We start from the raw sequence: 16,558 nt of genomic DNA, 5'->3' as shown, positions 1-16,558 counted from the left end.
TTTCTATGTAACCAACAATTCCAACACATTAATTTTTTTTTAAGTTTATTGGTATATTTTAGGTATAAAATACAGTTACATATATCACTGGGATCTTGTACCATTACATGAGTTATCTTGGTTCTTATTTTTTTCCCCTTCCCCTGCCCTCCCTTCACCCCCTCCACCCTTCCCCATTTGCAAAGACTTTGTTTCCATTTTTTTCCTTTTCTCATATTTTTTCTTACCCTTTCTTTCCTGTCCCCTACCCCCTCCTACTTCCCCTGCTCCTTTAGACCTTTACTTCCTATTACACAATATCAATTACACATTTTTAAAATTACAATATCAAGATCTAGGAGACATTATCACAGATTTTACAGAATTTAAAAGGACATAGAAAGCATATTACAAAAATGTTTTTGGAAATAAATTTGACAACTTCTAAGAAGTACCTTGGAAGACAAATTAATGAAACTAACTCTGGAGGAAATATAAAATTTGAATAGCACCTATTAAAGAAAGTAGATTCCTAGCTTGAAAACCTACCTATATGATAACATCAGGCTCATATACATTTTAACTGGTAAATTATATCAAACATTTAAAGCAGGAAAAAAAAAGGAACACTCCTTCCCTCATTTTAGGAAATCAACATTGTGCCAATCCTAAAACTGGATAAGGATAACAGAAGAAAAAAGTCTGGACATAGATAGAAATTTGTTTAACAAAACAAACTATTAGAAGTCAGATCTGGCAGTATGTAGAAAGTGATTTTATTATAGGGATGGCAGTGTTGGTTCAGCATTGGAAGATCCACCCCCAAAAGTCATCATTTTAACAGAGGAAAGGAAAAAGCCATATGATGCTCTCAGTAGTTGAAGAAAAAAATATTGGACTAAATTCTACTGCTGTTCATGGTAAAAGCTATCGGAGACTAAATGTAGAACAGAACCTTCTCAACAGATTAAAGACATGTACTCCATATTTCCAGTGAGAACGCCTTATATGAATGGAGAAGATACAATGCTTTCTCCTTAAGGTGGGGAACAAGGGCAGATATGCTTACTCTTTATCTGTCCATTAAACTTTGAAACCTAGGCCCAATCAAAATAGTCTGGCAATAAAATGACACAATTAGGGTAGGATTGGCAAGGTACAAGTAAAATCTTTATATGTAGATGAAATGATCATCTACAGAGAAAATACTAAGAAATCTCTAGGAGCCCCTAGAACTTGTATTTGAATTTAGCAGGATTAGAAAACATAAGGTATATATAAAAATTCAGGTCTTTGTATACTTGCTATAAATGAAGAACTGGATATTGAAATTTAAAAGTTATGTAGGAGTACAAAGGACCTAGAAAAGTAAAAAGAAAAAGAAAAAAAAACAGTCAACACATTAACTTTTGAAGATTTCCATTCTATTGGAATAGAGTTTGTCTTTGTTATAAGACAGGGACAACCAGAACCTTAGCAGAGGATGACTCCGAAGCACAAAGACCCCAGTCATAGATAGAGGAATAGTTTCAGCATCCCAGAGGTGGGATTAAGAGTTTCAAGCTTGAGGGGTGGGATTCTGGCAGAACCAGAGCTGGAGCTCATGTCCACCTCTCCATTCAACCAGCAATAGGGTTCTTAGTCCTCCCTAGTCACTAACTTTTCCATTCCCTTCAGGAGTCGGACCAAAGGCATTCTTAGGCTTCTTATCTTATGTTTCCTGCTTCATTCTGCTTACTTCTCCACACATGAAATTGTGTCATATTTTATAGAAAAGTTATAAGGTCTCATCTAAGGTCTCTTCAAGGTCTCCATCAGTCTGTAAATCACCCTCACAAGCCCTGTGCTTACACCATCTCTCCATTCTTGCGCACCTCAGTCCTCCTGCGGTGCATCCCTCCCCTCTCACCTCTTCCAGGAACCTTGTCCTCTCCTATGCCTTCCTGCTCCTGTCCCCGAAAGCTCACTCTCTGCAATGCCTCCATACCCTTCAGCAGAATTAACATGCTCACCATTTCGCATCACAGGGTATCAGACACTGTACTAAATGCTGGCAATAGAGTTCTCCATGCAATGGCCACCGTCCCAGCTGGGGGATCTGGAAGGAAATGTGCATTCACACAGTGCATTTCCTTATCTTCCTCATTCATTTCAGCCTGCTGCAGTTTCCTCTGCACCCCTCTCTGTCATCTGATCTGCCTGGGTCACAAATGAAATCCTTGGATCTTAATGTGACATGAACTTCTCAAAGCATTTGACCCTGGTGATTACTTATAGTTGTCCTATAGTATCTGTGAGATTGGTTTCAGGACATCCCATACATACCAACTATCCATAGATGCTCAAGTACCTTATAAAAAAATAGTGTAGTTTTTGCATATAAGCCACACACATCTCCTATATATTTTAAATCAGGAGTCCCCAGTGAACTGGGTCACACATCAGGAGGTAAGTGGTGAGTGAAGCTTCACTTGTATGTACAGCTGCTCCCTATCACACCCATTACTCCTTGAGCTCTACTTCCTGTCAGATCAGTAGTGACACTGTATTCTCATAAGAGCATGAACTCTACTGTGAACTGTGCATGTGAGGAATCTATGGTATCCACTTCTTACGAAGAATCTAATGCCTGACAATCTGAGGTGGAGCTGAGGTAATGATGCTAGCACTGGGGAGCAGATGCAAATAGCAGATGAACATTAGCGGACAGCTTTGACTGCACAAACACCATAATAAATCAGTTGCTTGCAGATTTATATCAAAAACCAATCAGTGAATAGCAACTGACAAGTAAGTTGTATCTGTTGGCAGGATTTATAGTGGACAAAGAGATAGGGGAGGGCATGTAAAAAGAGTTAAGATATGTACATGTACCAACTCCCCGTGATGAATGTAATTACTAGGTACTGCAAAAACACTAATAAAATTAAAAATAAAAAAGCACACAAAAAGGGATTTATAGTAGCAAGTGAGTTTATGTACTTCAGTTGGATGGCTGCATCTAGTGGCAGGCTTCGAGTCAGAATCTAACACTTATTTTAGTCCATGCATAGTCTCCCATCATTTTATTTACCATTTCCATCTGTGCCTCTTTCCTGAACTTCATGCTTGTCTCAGTCACAATTTTGATAAGCACAGAAGTTAACCCTTGCCAGACCAAGTAAAAAGCAAACGTCACCAGAGAGCATCTTTGAAAAGAAGGAATGAGACAGTAGAAGACTCTAAGTCTGCCAACGAAAAGAAAGCTGCATTTAAGAGAAAATACCAAGAGTCCTACTTAAATTACAGGTTCATTTCAACAGATGATTCACATTCTCCAAACCACTTTGTATAATATGTGGTAACTGGCTATCCAATGAGGCCCAGAACTTCAAAACTTCTTTCCACATGACATCCCAGAACCTTTCATGAAAAGACAAACCTTGGGAGTTTTTCAAAAGAAAATAAAGTGAACACAAAGAATATAAGCAATTATTGAAGGTCACCACTTCATCAAATATGTCTCTACTGAGAGCATCAGTCCTAGTCACTAACTGCACTTCTAAAGTTAAGAAGCCCTTTTCTATTGATGAAGAGATCCTGCCAGGCGCTAAGGACACTTATGAACTTTTAGGAGAAGCTGTGTTCCAAAGGTAGCATGTTCTTCTTCCAGTCAGCATTATAACTAGATGAATGAATGAAAGAGCAGATGATACTGAGGCACAATTGTTACAGAGGATTTAATGAGTCACCATGGCATAAAATCCAGGTTGAAGAATTTACCAATGCTGATAACAAGGCAACAATGCTTGTTTTTGTGTAATATATTTTTCAGGAGCCTATGCATGAGGGTATGTTATGTGCATTTTTGTTACCAACCAACACACTACTGTGGAATTATTCAAGTCTCTGAATGCTTACATATGTAAATATGAATTGGTCATTTTGTGTCAGTACAGGCACAGACAGAACAGCTGCCATGAATGGATGGATTACCATTCACTACTCAGATCAAAGAAGTCAGTTCTGAATTTATGAACTGTGTCATCCATGAAGAAGTGTTGACTAGCTGAAAAATGTTACCTAAACTTAACGTTTTGCAAAGTGTGATTAAAATTATCAACCACATTAAAGAACATGCCCTTAACTCACATATGTTCACATGGCTCTGTGCGAGGTGGATTCAAAGCACACATGTCTTCTCTTATACACAGAAGTGCGTAAGGCTTTCTAAAGGTAGACCACTGGTCAGAGTTTTTGAGCTCTGAGAGTCACTGCAGAAATTTCTTTTAGAAGACAATCACTACTGGCAGCATGGATTAGTGACTCTGAATAGATCACAAAACTTACTTATTCATGTGACATATCCAACCTGTTCGACAAGCTCAACTTGTCCCTTCAGAGGAGGATGACAATTGTATTCGAGTCAGCAGACAAAGTGGATGTAATTCAAAGCCAAACTAGAATTATGGGGACGATGAGTGAACATTGGAATTTTCAACATGTTTCAAACATCAGCAGAGATTTTGAAAGAGACTGATCCAATGTCTTCTTTTACTCAGCTGGTATGTGCTCACCTGTCTCAGCTTTCAAAAGAGTTTGAACATTACTTCCCAACCACAAAAGACCCCTGAACAGGGAAGATATAGATCCATGACCCATTTGTGAATAAGCCAGGTGAATCGACTTTGCCATGCTAGAGATCAGCTGAGATCACATATGATAACGGCATTAAAAGTATGTTTGAAGCAATTTCAAATCCCTATATGGTCTGGAGTCAAGGTGGAATATCATGAAATTGCTACAAAAGCACTGAAAAACCTGCTTCCATTTCCAACATCCTATCTTTGTGAAGCAGGGTTTTCTGCAGAGATAGGAACCAAAAGGAGATTTCGGGGTAGATGGGACATAAACAACATGCTTTAGGCATGACTGTCTCTCACCACCCCCAGATGCAACTGTCTAGTTGCGGGGAAACAAGCTCAAGGACTCCGCTGTACACAATCCAGATTAAAGAATCTAGTAGTGCTGGCAACAAGGCAACAGTGCTCTTTCTTGTGCAATATATTTTTCAGGATGATATGCTCAAGGATATGTTATGTGCACTTACGTTGCCAACCAACACACAGCTGCAGAACTTTTCAATGATTCTGCATTAGGTGAGGTGTATAGCTATTTCATCATACATTATAATTTAATAATGAGAGAAATAAAATGCACACTGAATGTAATGTGCGTGAATCATCCCAAAGCCACCTCCCCTTGCCACCCCATCCCCTGCCTGTGGAAAAAATGTCTTCCATGAAACCAGTCCCTGGTGTTAAAAAGGTGAGAGATCACTGCTTTGAATCATCTCTAGATTGCTTGTATCTAATATAAGCAATACAATGCAAGTACTACAGTGGTTATACTGTATGTTTAGGGTATAGAACAAAACAAAAATCTTACATGTACAGTACAGATGTAGTTACTTGGTTTGAGTATTTTGCATCCACAATTGATTCATCCTGGGATGTAGAACCCACAGACATGAGTGTGGTCGTGGAACAATTGTATCCTTAAAATTCTTTCCTTTCATAGGACCTGGGAAATTACTCATCCACAATACCCTACTCTCTTGCCTGCCTTTCCCCTCATTCTTTCCATGAATCGTTCTTTACGGTCCAGACCCCAGATAGCACATTTGATAACATAATTTGGAAGATTTCTGTAAGTACCAGAAATTAAAAACATCTAAAATACCACCCATATTCCCTCCCAACCATCTCCCTTATTCTTTTTATCTGTCTCCTTTCACCTGGAAACCTCATCTGCTTTGTTCTCCCTCTCCCCCTCTCTCCCATAACATGTGTTCAAACAAAACCTCCTCAATCTCTCTCTCAGCCTTTGCTTCTTTATTCTGCTAAGTCTGTGCTAGATTAGGATCACAAGCTGCCTTCGGGCCCTTTTCTAGTTTCTTCTGACTTTTAAGCCACTCTTCATTCTCTGCCAGGGTAACTCTTCTAAAATGCAGACTAATTTTGTTAGCTCGCCTACCAAAAATCTTCAGTGTCTTCCAATTCATATTAAAACAGCACCCTTTACCCTTTCTGTCCGCTGACCCTCTGGGTCTCCATATCATGGTTTCTATGTACCTATTCCACTCCATCACCACTATGCCATCCACTTTGTGATCCAGAAACTGTTCCATGCAGCTCTCCAACCTGCCAGGAGCTCAGCTAACACCTCTGTTTTTCATGTGCTATTTCTCCTGCCTGAGATTTTCTCTCTCACGAACCACCTAGCAATCACAAAATGGCTATCTAGGACTCGGGAAGTAGAGAAACAGCTGTTTCTCTACCATCTCAACGTACCATGTACATCTTCATCACACCTCTCCCGCTGTACTGTAACTTACATGTCTGCCCTGCTCCCAGAGACTGTGAATATCCTGAAGCCAGAGTTTTCTCCACACTTAGTGTAGTGCTTGGCACATAACAGGACCTCAGTAATGGTGAAAAGGAAGAAGACTGAGGAAGGAAAGGAGAGAGAGAGAGAGAGGAGATAAGAAATGGAGAAAGCAAACAGTATATAGTGCATTTTTTTCTCTGCCTGAGAAACCACTGCACATGTGTTCCAAGTAAAGAAAGGCATGGGCTGAGGATGTAGCTCAGTGGTTCCAGTGGCTGCCTCACAAGTGCAAGGTCCTGAGTTCGATCCCAGATACAAAAAAAAAAAAGAAAGCTTAAGTGGAAGCAAAACTTTGTCTATAAACTCCTTGTAACAAAAATTGTCTAACTGCTAATGAAGGCAGCAGCCGTTATTTGGCAGCTGTGGGCAGCTTCCATAGAAACTTCCCTTCTCCTTCCAAATACTGTAAATATTTTTTTCCCAGTTTTTTCTAAGCCCCATTGCCATAGCCTGAGCCCTTCCCCAGCTTTTCCCACACCCTCCTTCCACCTTCATCTCCAGAGAACTCTGTTGGGAGATCAAGAAGTCTCACCGAAAACTAAAAAGAAGCCATAAAGAGCTGAGGCAGGGGAGGGGGTCATAAACAGGAACTGTAGAAGAAAAAAGGAAGAAGAACAAGCCCCACCAGTTCTTCCCTTTCAGTTCCACCTACAAAAGATGATTGGTTTTTTTTGAGACAAGGTCTCGTTACATAGTTCAGGCTGGCCTTGAACTCACTATGTAGCCCAGGCTGGCCTCAGACTCTCGGCAATCCTCATGCTTCAGCCTCCCAAATGCTGGAGATTGTAGGCATATGCCATCACGCTGGGCACAAAACATAATTTTTAGCTTTGACTCTTTTTCCAACACTCTGGCATTTCTCATCTCAAGCACCCCATCTCTGCCTGCCTTCCTCTTTTTGCTGCATACCTTGGCTGGCTCTCACAACAGGCTGAGTATGCACACACTGAACTCTCAGAGGCCCTACCACAGAAATAGACCTCTGCAAATGTGTGCTTTCCTGACACTAGTGTACTGTAATGGACGAAGAGATTTTGACCCAGTCTTAACAGAGCTCAGTGACTACAAATTGACTGCTGATAGCTTAGCATATACTTTGAGAATTAAACCAAAATCTTAGTTTTTCACAGCATCCGTAAGATACGTCCTCCACTCCTGAATGTTCTTCCATATATCAACTTTCTGGTCTTCCCAGTGTCCACACTATTTTCTGATTTGCTTAAATCCTTTCATAGATGAAGCCAGGATACTTTTCTGTTTCTAAAAGCATCTCCATGTTGGAAGGCTTCATGTTGGATGGTGGGAAAATGAAATCATGAAAAGGGAGAGAAATATTTCATGATCTCCAGTCCTCATCTAGTTCTATACCGCTCTGTGAAGGCAGTGCCTGGGTCTGCTTAACACTCTATACCAGCAAGCACTGTGCTTGATAAATAAGGGCTCCTTGATGAGCCTAGTTTAACCATGTGTTCATTCAGTGAACAGCAGGCTTATCAGAAAATCCATTCGCAGAAGTTAGTCTAAAACTCACATGGTTTTGTCTGCAAGCTTGGATAAGGGGCTTACTGGATGTGTAGACTCTGTTGGGGCTTATTGCCCTGCCTATGGGGTAAGGGCCATGTGTTGATAATCTTTTTAGAGTCCCGAAAATGAAAAATCAGATTTAAATATTTTTAACAGCAACGTCCTCAAAAACAACTTGATAAATATTTGTTGAGTGAATAAGTGTTAATTTATCATAAAAAGTGTTTTTCTTCTATAGAAACAGAAGACTCCTAATTATTTTTCCATTGGTCTCTTTGTAAAAATCTAACCCCCCAAATTAAATTTCTTGTATTGGTCTGTGTACTTTAATATTTTCCCTAAGTTTGTAGTTTTTGGTTGAAAAAGAATTCCTAGCCCTATCCTGGAAAGAATTTGTTGAATAGTTATATTTGCCTTATGTCAGTCTCTCCCATACTTGGAACCTGATTTTTCTACCACCCTGTTTTATGAAAGTAAATAGTTTTCTGGGTTGAGGATGTAACTTAGTGGTAGAGCACTTGCCCAGCATTCATGAGACGCTGGGTTCCACCACAGCAATGAAGAAAAAGAAAAGAAAGAAAAGGGAGAGGGAGAGAGAGAGGGAGAGAGAGAAAAGAAATGTGGCATGGTGACACATCCCTAATCCCAGGACTCTGGGAAGCTGAGGCAGGAGGACAGCAAATTTGAGCCCACCGTGGGCAACTTAGTGACTTAGGATGACTGTCTCAGAATCAAAAAATAAAGAAAGGGGATGTAGCTTAGTGCAGACAAGGGCTCAATCCCCAGTGCTGAAGAAAAACAAAAAAGACTACAGCAGTCTCTGATTTCTGAATGAGTTCCATTCTAGGAGAATGTTCATAAACTGGTTTCATTTGTAAGTCCAACAAACTGAGACTTACACACCTTTGACACAAATATGCAATGTAAAGTTTTTCCTCTTACTTCTGGACACCCTGGGCTCTGACTGAGCACAGTACTACTTTACACTGTCACACTGTACAGTAAGTACACAGCAGCACAACAGTGACAATGTCTGGAAGACATGTGAGCTACTTCTGGGATTTGTTCATAACTTGATTGTAAGTCGGGGGCTTACTTGTAAGTGTTTTTCAACCCTAAGCAATACAGTGTTAGCCTAATACATTCAATAAGTTAGAGGGAGAAAAAGAAAAAGAAAGGAGACAACAGGCAGAATATATTGACAGAAAATAGAAAAACACAAACAAAATGTAATCTATTCAGATTGGGTTTAGTTACTAACTCACTGGTTCTGTTTTTTGTTTGTTTTGGTTTTTTGAGACAGAGTCTCACTATCAGGCTGGCTTGAACTCACTATATAACACAGGCTGGTCTCAAACTCACAAGAATTCTCCTGCCTCAGCCTCCCAAATGCTGGCATTACAAGCATGTGCCACCATGCCCAGCTCACTGATCCTGATCTTTGAGCTGTTTCCCTTCTCTGGTCCCCAAGTGAGGGATTTCTCTCTGGGCACCTCAGCATTCACTGCTCTTCCCTTCCTGAGAGGCCTCTTAGTATTGCTACCTGGTATTCAGATTTGCTTTGACTCTTCAAGAATTGACTGATTCATGAATTAAACAATCTCCAGGTAACAAAATTATAATAGGTGTTTCAGTGTGGCTCTCTCTGGAGATCAAAGCCTAATTCTCTTGCTGAAAGGGAGTGCTTTGGCAAGTGCTCCCAGGGAACAGGAGTGAGTGACTGCAAGAGGAAAGAGGGAGACAGGGTTGGCTCATCAAGGGCCTCCCCTGTGGACACTGGGGGCCGATCCCCTCGGTGGGCAGCAGGGGCTTCCCAAACTTCCATCCTGCTCCCGTCCCGCAGGGGTGAACTATCCCATCCCTCCCTCCTAGGACTGCATGCGCTCCAGCACTAAGTGATCGTGATTTCAGAGATGCTCTGAGGTACAAAGTGAGACATCTGTGCCGTGCAGCCCAGCAGAGGTGCCTCGGTTTACACTGCCTGGAGCTGAGATAAAACACAGGCACGAGGGTAGAAGGTGGGCTGCGTAATATGCCACACACGCTAGGTTAGTAGGAAGAGGTAGAGCTTTAGAAAACAGTTTCAAAGCAATACAACACCAACGCAGAAAACTGCTGGGCATTTGCTTAGACCTGGAAGGACCCCTTTCCCTTGACCCCTTGAAAGGTACCTATTATTCACGGCCAGCTGCAACCAGGGTTCTTGCCCAAAGTCCCAGCAACAGAATGTCAACCATGCCTCATTCTGACTTGGTACTCTGAGTTCAATCCTCATCTAGCTCACTTATTAATTAGATTATTTATGTGTATCTGGTCCCGCAAACTTGACTGCAAGCTCCTTGTGAATGAGAAGCGGCATCTTTAAGTCACTGGGTCCACTCCCTTGGGCCTGGCCTGATACTGTACTGATCATGTGGTCACTTGAATCCCAAACTTCCACCCTGGCTGGGAAGGTCACACCTGCTGATAAACATGTAGCAAGTTCATAGTATATTAATGCTTGATTTCTAATTATGGATTAAGACTTTGATAACTTTGGCCTCCCAATGATTCCAGAGAGAATAATGCTGGTCTGAATACCTTAGCACTACCTTATGCTGGAATGACTTCAGGAAGCTGATCTCATTCAAGGATTTGCCTGTTCTATTTTTTAATTTTTCAGTCAAGAGATTTCCATGATTTTCCCTAAAGAGATTGTAACATGACAGCGGTTGTCTGTGTGGACACAGAGTTTCAAGTTTTACACTAAAATTTCCTCACACTTTCACTACCTTTATTTCATATTTTACCACATTAGGCAAATTCCTGTTTTGCAGTAGTACAAAGAAGCTGCATAACAACACTATTAATAAATTCTCTGCTCACATTATAAAGGTAAATTTTCAAAAGATTGTGACATGTAACATAAAGGAGAAACTGCAACTCCATTAAAAAAAAAAGGCAAGGCTTAAGTACATACAAATCTTAAAATGTTGAGGAAAATAAATCATTTAGTTTAAAATTTTTTTGCTGTTGATTTGGAACAAGTGTTTGGTCTTTTGAGACAGGGTCTTGCTATGTGGTTCAGGTTTTGAACTCACCATGTAGTCTAGGCTGGTCTTGAACTCACAAGGATCCTCCTGCCTCAGCCTCCTGAGTGCTGGGATTATAGACCTGCACCACTATGTCTAGCAATCTCTGAGTATTTATCAATGACTGCAGCTGCTGCTGCTAACCTCCTTTCTTTTGCTACTTAAATAGTTAATGTAATTTGGAATCCAACCAAAACAAAAGATGGTAAGTGACTGTGTAAACTTAATGGCCAAAGAAGTAATGAAAAATTTTTTATGTTCTGCATTCCAGAACAGACTTTCCCCTAAAGAAAGATTTAGATCTTTGCTACTGGATTCATACTTCCGGAATGATCAGAAGACAAAGTTTACTTACAAAGATAAGTAGAAGGAGAGCACAAGCAAATGTTCACATTCACAGGGAGCAGAGACCTTTTTGTTTATTTGTTTGTTCGTTTATTCATTTTTTGTGGCACGGAGGATCGAACCCAGGGACTTGCACATGCTGGGCAGAGCTCTGCCACTGAGCTACACCTCCAGCCCACGCTGAGTTCTACTGGGTCTGAAACACTGCATAAAGAGGAGCTGCAGGAGGATGTAGGCTCCAAGAGAGAAGAGTTAGAAAATTCTAAAGCAGACGCAGTGATACAAATACATTTAAGAAAAAAATACTGTAATCAAGGTGACTTTAGTCAATCATAAGCAAGAAAAGTGACCTAAGACACTGTTCAGTTTTCTGAAACACTTGCTTATGTGCTGGTGTACACCCCGGGTCCCTCAAATGCTGAGCCATAGTTAAGGAGACACCTGCCTCTATAACAAGTCAGTATTTCAAAGAACAGACAGTTATCTGCAATTCCATTTACCTCATCAGGAGATCCAGAATGCCTTTCCAGAGAAAAGCAACTCTAACCCCTCAATTAGGTTGCAGCTACAGTATTTCAGCCACTGTTCCTCACAGCAATGTAGGAGATACATGCTATTATTATACTCAATTTTCAGATGAGGAAACTGAGGCAGAGAGATTAAATAACTGCCCAAAGGTCACACAGTAAGTGTTGGGATTCAGGATTCACACAGGCAGCTATGCCCTGACCTAGGGTGTTTGCTGTTTGTCAAATTCTTTTTTTTAATTCCTTCCTTCCCTCCCTCCCTCCTTTCTTTCCTTTCTTTCTGTTTCTCTCTCTCCTTTCTTTCTTTTATTGGTACTGGAGATTGAACCCAGGGGTAGCTCTGCACTGAGCTACCTCCCTGGCTCTTTTTATTTAGAAATGAAGTCTCACTAAGCCTCTAAATCCTCTGGGCTGGGCTGGAACTCGCAATCCTCCTGCCTCAGCCTCCCAGCCTCCCAGAGTGTTGGGACTACAAGCATGTACCACCACACCCAGCTAGCACACAAAATTTATGCTACCTCGCTCTAATACTATACTTTCTAGAATGAAGAGCTTCCATATAAAAACTGAACCTATTAAGGAACTGGGGAGCTCTGTCTCGAGTGAATTTAGAAATAAGAATGCCCTCGGAGTTAGTTGAAGGATCAGCTGAGATTGGCCACACCACCCCATTGGTTTGACAAGTGACTTTAGGAAAACCAGATGACTACCAAACCAGGAAACTCTCAAGGGAATGTGTTAGTCTCAAGGGCTGAGCCATGGACTCAGGCAGCCTCTCCAGGAACCCTGTGCAGCAGAGGGCCACCCCACTGGCAGAGTCAAGTATCCAGTGCCTGTTGGGATGAGAATCCTGATGTTACCTACCCCGTGTGGTTTGATTTCAGTGAGAATGTACCTAGAGCAGCCTACGCAAATATCCAAACTGCCTGACAGTTATTTTTTTGGTGAATAATTAACAATGAAGCCTGGTGAATAGATTTGGGTGTGTACCAAGATGAATCAGCTTCCTGATCAGATCTGGAGCACTGGGAAAACTGAACTTCTGGATTTAACCTCATTAAGATTGACGGTAGATTAGGAACCAGTTTTGTCAAGGATCGTGACACCTTAAAAGTCTTGAAGCAGCCAACACACCTCTTTCCCTAGTGATCTGACTTCACTATACACACTATGTAGAAAAATTATACAAGGAGGGCTGGGGGTGCCACTTAGTGGTCAAGGGCATGATTAGCATGCATGAGGCCCTGGGTTCTATCCTCAGTCTCACACACACACACACACACACACACACACACACACGTGCACACGCTACAAGTCTAAATAACATGGAGCTTTTCGTTCTGGAAATATAAAGGTCACATCTTACACGCCTGAAGTCTATAGTAGCTTGAAAGATATGGCTGACAATTATTTGCTAATTTCTGGAATTAAAAACTACAAAATGACCTTCAGATATTAAAAAGGTTATTTTTGCATACATAGGTGCACATTACAGGATGCAAACTTCATTCCAAGGGGATGAAAATGAAATCCCTTTGGAGTTATCAGGATCCTACTAAGATCAGAGTCCTCATCTGGACCACACAGAACATACGATATACAGGAAGTAGCAGAGCCCCTGTTCTCTGCTCTCAAGTTGTTGGCAGTCTACTGGGTGTTAGGACAAAGACCCAAAGGCTGCAGTGATAAAATAGATTAGTAAGAGCAGAACAAGAGAACCCGTCTGTATGCAACAGCCAGTGTGGTCACCACCAGGCATCCTCCCAAAAGCCTCTGGGACTGGTGGGCCAGGTGCTGTCGGGGTCACCTTGCACTCACTCTGGCCCGTCCACACTCTGCAGCTCCCAGACAGCCTCTTATTTGGACCACTCACTTTAAGATGCCTTCTTACAGGTGGTTCTTTAAACCACGCTCCCTCTTCCGGAAGGCAGGGTCTCCACCTCACTCCTGAATCATTTAGTCTCAACAGTCCAAAAGGACAGAAAAGGAGGACAGACTGCAGCTGGCACTCACACAGGAAGGTATTTTCTTCCTGAGACCCTCTATGGCCTCTCCCAGGGACTCTGAATTAGCAGTTTGCCTGGACTAAAAGACTCCATATTCCAGCTGAAGAAGATGTGAGCTAAACAAAGGGCCAGGAGCCTTCAGGGGCATCACTTCTGATCCGAGGCTGAGCAGACAAAAGATTAAGATCCACGAGCGACAACTAGGCAAGTTTCCAAAGCAGAGGCCTTGAAATCTGATGACTGCAGATGCTGGGCAGAAGGTGGTGTAATGAGAATCCACACACATTTGGGAAAGGGGCACCCTCCCGCACCCCGTCCTACTCTTGCACAAGGTTAGCATAGAAAAGGGATCATGAAATAAAACTAATTTTTACATTTGCAGTCTTTCGAGTCCCTATAGTTTGCAATCGTAGTCTTACTGGGAATGGAATTGACAAATCCAAGGTCTTTCTCTCTCTTTCCACAAAGGGTATATATTCTCTTTGATATTGTGGGAATAAAGCCTGTTTTACCAAGAGAGGAACAGTTAAGCAAATGTCTTCTGGTGTCTCAGCCATCTTCACTTGCTGTTCTATCTTTATGCAAAATACAGTACTGACTTCCTCCCAATCTTGTTTTGCTCATATGTAAAGCGGGGATTATAATCCTATTTGTGATCATACTGAGCATTACATGACTAAGCAGAAGCACAGTGTCTGGCATATACCACGCTGACAATACCAGGTTGCAAGCATTTTCTTAAAGCCAGAGTCACTGTCAGTTTTTGTTGTTCTCTCTCTCTCTCCCTCTCTCTCTCTTCCCTCCCTTTCTCTCTCTTTCTGGCAAAACTGGCAGGCCAGAATCATCACACCTCCTATGATCTGAATAAATATATTTAGATGTCCCCTGGCTGGAACTTTTAGAACAGCGTAGGCTCCGTGGACCAACTGGTGGAGTACACAACTCATCTGTGTGCCAAGAATTCTGGCCAAAACTTTTTAAATTGGAAGAAAGTTCTTAGACACACAGCCCGTGCCCTTCTCAAAGACCATCCCTGAGCTACCACGAGGCTGGAGCAAGCCTCGCCAGGCTCCCCGCAGAAGTCTCGGAGTCCACCCAGAAACACGACAGCCCTGGAAGCGAACTCGGCGGGGCGCGGAGTGCGGAGCGCGCCGCCGCCCGGTCCTCTCCGCGCGGCCCAGCCCGGCCCGTCTTGTCCCTCCCGCCCGCGTGCGGCTCTGCTCACCTGGTGGGCTGGGCGGCGGCGCGGAGGCCAGGTGCAGCAGCAGCGGCAGGAGCAGCAGCGGCAGCCTCGGCAGCGCGGGGCTCCGGCCGGGCCCGCACCAAGCCATGGCTCCGCGGTTCTCGGGCGCGCCAGGAGCTCTTCCCGGAGCGGCGCTGCGTGCGTCCCCGAGGTTGGCGCGTCCTTAACTTTCCGCTGTCACGAGCGCTGCCTCCTGGGGCTCTCGAGGGCCCGCAAGCCAGCGTGGCCTTGGGGAACACCTTCGTCCTGCTGGCCTTGGGCTGGGGAAAGGCGGGTCCTGTGGGCCTGACCGTCTAGCAGCCTGTGGGCCGGGCTGGGAAAGTTCCTGCGCCGCGCGCCGCTTTCCCTCTATCCCCGGCAGGTTTTGGTGGCCCAGGGCTCGCGGGCAGCCGTTCACAGCCGCAGCACCAGCCCCTGCCTCCCTGTCGGCCACTCCCGGGCAGTGAATGAGACGCCCAGACCGACAGCAGACAGCACACCTTTGCCTACGCGCAGCTCTGCTGCCTGGACATTTTGAAGACGAGCTCAGGGGTCCCACACCCTAGCTGTTTAACCCAGGTCCGTTCGCCACAGCTGGAGACTTTTGATCCTCGCTTCTCTCCACTGGCTGGGGCCACCCCTGGGGCATGACTCCCCCAGGGCGGAAACTAGGTAGCCCCAAGCCCCTGAAGGCTCTCCATTTCTGGTCAGGGTCAGTGGCATTGTGAAGTAGGTAAGACTATGCCTTGGGTGACTTTGTGAACTTGGCAAAGGGTGACCCAGGTGACATTGTGAAGCAGGCGAAGGGGCTCAGTGAGCGCTGAATGGGCCCATCTTTTGCTTCAGTACCAGGGGCACAAAGCCAAGCCGGGTAAGAGCCGCCCTGCCACAGGCAAGAGGGGACAAAGCCCTAATGTTTATAGTAAAAGAGCTATGCTTGAAGTGCAGTGGAGGCCGCCAGGAGCGGACAAGCACTACTCAGCCCCCGCTGCTCTCTCTCGGCCTTCCCTCTAGGCTTAGCTAAGGTGTCGGGGACATGAAAAGAGGGAAATACAAGTCGTGATAGAAAAATATACAAATGTTTAATTTTTAAAAAAAAAATATTACCTAAAAGATGCATTGCCATTAACGCCCCTCAAAATCCTGCCCCTTGCTTGGAACACACTTAGCCCATGGTTCTGCTTACTTTCTGAAGCAGTTCGGGAAGTCCTCTTTCCTACTGTCTTTAGTTGTGCTGAGGGGACCGCTTCAGTGGTGTGAGTCGATTAAGAGTATTTACCTGTCAGCATCGTGTTGATGTTGAGGAAGAGCCAGAAGTCACCCAGCGCCAGATCTGGTGAAGAAGGTGGGTGAGGACACACCCTAACGTTTTTACAAGCCTCCCTTCTGTTGGATGGCGCTTGTCTGGAGAGTTCACTGTATTTTCTTTTTGTCACACCTTGTAAAGACATTCAT

The 16,558-nt window shown here is 43.4% G+C and overlaps 1 protein-coding gene across 1 annotated transcript in view; it reads right to left on the bottom strand.

Annotated features, from left to right (window-relative positions):
• Positions 1-16,141, bottom strand: part of Plbd1 (phospholipase B domain containing 1) — a 63,427-nt gene extending 47,286 nt beyond the window's left edge. Inside the window, exon 1 of the mRNA XM_004845836.4 lies at positions 15,107-16,141. Coding sequence (XP_004845893.1) covers positions 15,107-15,212 — 106 coding nt within the window. The 5' untranslated portion in view covers positions 15,213-16,141. The remainder of the gene's footprint in view (positions 1-15,106) is intronic.
• Between the last annotated feature and the right edge of the window lie 417 nt (positions 16,142-16,558).

Source organism: Heterocephalus glaber, unplaced genomic scaffold (assembly GCF_053883595.1).
Source record: "Heterocephalus glaber isolate CG9 unplaced genomic scaffold, H.glaber_assembly_v1.0 deba00001444, whole genome shotgun sequence".
NCBI classification, from domain to species: domain Eukaryota; kingdom Metazoa; phylum Chordata; class Mammalia; order Rodentia; family Bathyergidae; genus Heterocephalus; species Heterocephalus glaber.
Note: the sequence above shows the minus strand (reverse complement) of the source record. Positions and strands in the feature narration are given on the sequence as shown.